General features: G+C 37.6%; 1 protein-coding gene across 2 annotated transcripts in view; it reads right to left on the bottom strand.

Moving 5' to 3' along the window:
• Window positions 1-2,169: 2,169 nt before the first annotated feature.
• The window catches only part of LOC117103492 (branched-chain-amino-acid aminotransferase-like protein 2), an 8,758-nt gene continuing 6,222 nt past the window's right edge, over window positions 2,170-4,705 (bottom strand). For both annotated transcript variants that reach the window (XM_033244042.1, XM_033244041.1), the window contains exon 2: window positions 2,170-3,826. In XM_033244042.1, the coding sequence (XP_033099933.1) occupies window positions 2,936-3,811 (876 nt within the window). In that variant the 5' untranslated portion in view covers window positions 3,812-3,826 and the 3' untranslated portion in view covers window positions 2,170-2,935. The remainder of the gene's footprint in view (window positions 3,827-4,705) is intronic.

Raw genomic sequence — 4,705 nt, 5'->3', positions numbered from 1 at the left:
TCGCGTCGTATACAGGAAGCGCCCACAGGCAACATAGTTGGAGTCGTTGTACAACAGTCATGACCGTCGTTCGTACAGGGAGTGCCCGAATTAAAACTATCTGTTTGTATTTTAGTAAAGGGTAAGTAATAACGGTTTTATTTTATAAGTATAAAGCCCTTGTTGACGTTAAACGTTTCTTTAAATAAATAGTTTATTAATTAAGCGCATGATAGGATTTGTACTATTTTAATCATAGATGAATACGAATGCAGCCTTCCAATTCGAAACCACTCTAATTTTGATACCAACTGATATATTCAATTACAAATATATCCCCTATTTTCTAATCGATTGAACCCCAAGATTACCCTAAATTTTCCAATCTCAAATGTGGTCTAAAATTAGAGGGCAAACATATACATTAATAGGTAGTTTTCGCTGCACGACGTTAACCTAACGTTATACCCAACATGCAGTGCGATAGCTCCTCCCCTTTTGTAAACAAATCGAAATACGCATGCGCAAACCCGTAACTAACGTACGTAAACACGTACCGTACAATCCTGAAATTAGGAAGTTTTCGCCGCACGACGGTAACCTTAACGTTAACGGATGACGTCATAATTTATTCATCTTGCGTTGCGGAGTACGTTAATTTCAGGATTGTACGTGCTCGACGTACGTTAGTTACGGGTTTGCGCATGCGTATTTCGATTTGTTTACAAAAGGGGCGGAGCTATCGCGCTGCATGTTGGGTACTAACGTTAAAGTTAAGGTTAACGTTGTGCGGCGAAAACTGCCTATTCTGTGAACATTTATGGTAATGTTCAGGTACTGTAAAACGAGCTAGCCTGGGTTCCAGGCCCTAAATTTTGGCTACTCAGTGAATGGTAAAATATAATCCTTTTATTGCGCGCCAAACCGAGTTTATTTGGAGTCCCACACTCTATTTCTATTTCTTGCTTTTCCCCCTTATACCATGTCTCCAAATTGGCCTCTTATAAAATCTTTGTTCAAAACGGTAGTCTCTTCTTCCTCGGTCTCAGTCGCCTCATGCATAATGTAAACTTATTAACTGTCATGAATATTTATAATCAACTGGAACTTCTCGGCAAACTGCACATTTTTATTATTATTATTATTTCTATAATAGGCAAGTGCGGTGCCATCGGGTCTAGCCTAGGTTAGTATTTTGTTGCTCAAAAGATTTGCCGTGTAGATAATACCGTTGACGAGAAAGGTTTGGATGTGAAAGAGAAAATGAGTAAACAAGAGGAAGAGGAATTAGTCCTAGGCTTAGGGGACGTCAATGTAGGCCTAGTAGTATATTCAGAGTTAGAGGTAGTGCAAGCCAAACCTAGAAAAGCCTACGGTACGAGAAAGAGACCACATCTAGGCCTAATAAGCTGGCCTAGATTTGTTGCTGGACATCAAGACGAATATAAATATTCATGAACGAACTCAGTGTAGCGTGACGGCTAATGAGTTTATATTATGCATGAGGCGACTAAGACCGTGGAATAACTTCGTTCAAAATTAACTCGTTCGTTGGTGGCGCTGTCCAAAATGAGAAAAAATATAAGGCAGTTTTGACAAATTTATAATATAAATATATATATATATATCGTTTTGTGCATATATATATATATATCCCTGTCTCTTATACACATCTAGATGTGTATAAGAGACAGATATATATATATATATATATGTTCCAGTATAATTCGTTTCGTATAGTTTTCGCTATTACGCAAAACAAGGCCAAAAGTATTAGCCCAAATGTAATAAATTTAAACAAATGGACAAGAACACTGACAAATGAATTTGCGTTGAATAACAAGATGCTTAGGCATAACTTATCCTCAGCGGGTAGTACTTTGGTTTAAGTGAACGAAGAAAACTACTTTAGACTAATTTATCCTGTCTTCTAGGAATTTATTTAAATCAACTAATGGCATATAAAGCCCGATTATCCAGCTGGTAAGTTTTCGCTAAGTGGCTCTATAACGGCCACATCCTGCCATATGCACTCCGATTCTTGCGAACATTCGTCGGACGGTAGTCGTAAGAAAGTCGTGAAAGATATCAAATGAGGTTTGCTCTCGTACTAAAACATACCCAATTCGTCATCTAATAAATCAATTGAAAATCAGTCAACCACAGTAACTCATCTAATAAAACAACGAGTCAGCTAATTAGATACCTTTAATTTAAGAAGCTCCGAACAATTAAATTTCAATAACATGCTTTTAACGGTTTAGTATATTGCCTTTGACCTTATTTGGCACCAGGAAACGCATATCATTTTAGTCACAATTATCAAAGTCCATCTATTTGAAAATCACAAATGCGTCCCGAGGCTCTCCTTACGGCCGTGAAATCGCATTATATATTTTCAAAGTACAATATAGATAACCTTTTGACAAGCCATTTACAACGGGCGCGCTTCAAAATTGATAGATTCTACTATTTTTTACTGTAGGCCTATTCAGACCCATAATTATTTAAAGCAAAATAATGTAATATTGCACATATTGAAAATAACACAAAGTAAAATAATAACAATTCTTCAAAGATAAGTTTTATACAATTTTGGATTTTTTTTTATAATTAATGAAAAACTGCTAGATAATGAAAAAAAATCCAGCCAGAATTAAACATAGCATTTAGATATATAATATTTTAAATTATAAAAATGAAATTACTTTATATTCTAGCTTAGGTTATTCTATGCCTCATTAAAACGATATGTCATGCATGATCTTTGTTTGTATATTAATCATTAGCATTTCAGTTTCACTATTTATTGATACAAACGTATTTTTAACAATATAATGCTTTCATAATGGCAAACATGAATATTCATAATATGATAGTATTATTTTGGATACATAACACATGCAACACTTAATTTATTAAGTGCAGGAAATTCGTACAAAATGGATACTGTTATCTATGGAGATAATTTTTTGGCAAGCATTTTCTCGTAGAAAGGCATTGCATAATCCACGCATTTCAATATATCATCTGAAAGCTCGGAGCGGGCTGGTGGGTCTATCTTGTCGGCTTTTTTGAAGCCTACACTCTCAAACGCTGCTGTGTATGTACCCACCAACTTGTGACCCTTTAGCTGAAGTTTGGCCATCGACCAATCCTCGGCCGCATCTTGATTGGCTGCCCACGACAAAAGTTTGTCAGAGTATTTGATGCCGACAGCCTCGCAGTACTTTCGAAGCGTTCCTTCCGGGTTGGTTTGTAGGTCGTCTGCGTCAATGATAACAGGATCAGTTTCAATCCCCATCGATATAACATGCTCATATAATTTATAATGCTCCTCGTAACCATATCCCTCAGCGCCAGACATTTTCAACATGGTGTCTAGACCTAGGGATTCCTGTTCACCAGCTGCTAATTTGGTCACAACATCCTTCCATGACTTGTAAACCTTGTTTGGGTGACGTATGATGAAGGTGTGACGATAGCCTTTTGGAATACAATCAAGTTTTCCTACAAGAGAAGCCGAAGTGTCTTTACAAAATACCACATCCTTTCCTGTATAAGGAGCTTCTAACAGAGATTCTTTCACCCAACTGAAAGTGTACTGCTTATGGTCACCAGCGTCTTCATCCAAAGACTCCAGGGTCTTGTCGAGGATTTTGATGGCTTCATCATTCCAACTTGTCACGCGATCAGGGCCTAGAGACGCCGCGCAGACGAATGGCTCGTTGATAAGTTTGACGTTGTCAAGATTGGACATGGACCTCAGAACTGCCGTTGCAAGACTGCGTGGAACCATCCATAACATTACGCGTACCTGATCGTCTGACATCTTGGTAGTAAATAACTGAAATGTTAAGATATAATTTGAATTAGACATGCGAATCCACTAAGCATGAGTGCGTGATGTACACCTGACTCAAACAGCATGATATCACAGAGAACGTGTCCGTTCTTAATAAATAAATTCCTTTGTCTCTTTACATGGATTCCAGGGGTGAATGCAGAAGAGGGGGATGGGGGGGGGGCACATACACTGTTTATTGACAAAGTGCTTTCTTTATCTGCGTGCCTCTGTGTACGTTTACCTGTGTTTTTTTAAAAAGGGTACTCCTCTGGAGTCGTGACAAAGTGCGATCTAGCGAGTCATGCGAGCCAATGCGCGAGCCAGCGAGCCATGTGAGCCATACATTTTAAATCCTTTTTGTTTTTTCCACTGGGGAGCTTTGCCTGTGTAGTCCAGTCATGCGCAGTACATACACTTTCGGACTTAGTTACTTTTTCGAATCGTCGATCCGAAAGAATGCAGCGCTGATAGAGATGCTGTCTCTTATACACATCTAGATGTGTATAAGAGACAGGTGACCCCTGTTCTGAGTAATGGACTATCTGGAGGATGTAATTATAATCAATATTTAATGTAATACTTAAAAAACCTGTTCAATAAAATTGTTTTGATTGGATTGTATTCACTATTGTAGGCGTACTCCAGCATAGCTTACCATCTAACATTTTATTTTCTTTAAACACAATGGTTCTTCCTTATTTATCGTACTGTAATTTGGTATTGGGTACTGTAACAAACAAACACCAACAATTATGTCCATGGGTTAGGACAGCAACAACAAAATTAGACCAACTCTTTAAATTACAAAACAAAACACTTTGCATTTGCTCCAAGTCTAATTCTTTATCACATACTAAACAACTTTTTTTTACATGTAAT

The sequence above is a fragment of the Anneissia japonica genome, unplaced genomic scaffold (genome assembly GCF_011630105.1).
Source record: "Anneissia japonica isolate Jap-2015-1 unplaced genomic scaffold, ASM1163010v1 scaffold284888_len31050_cov147, whole genome shotgun sequence".
Classification (NCBI taxonomy): domain Eukaryota; kingdom Metazoa; phylum Echinodermata; class Crinoidea; order Comatulida; family Comatulidae; genus Anneissia; species Anneissia japonica.
This window is presented reverse-complemented; position numbering and strand designations above follow the sequence as displayed.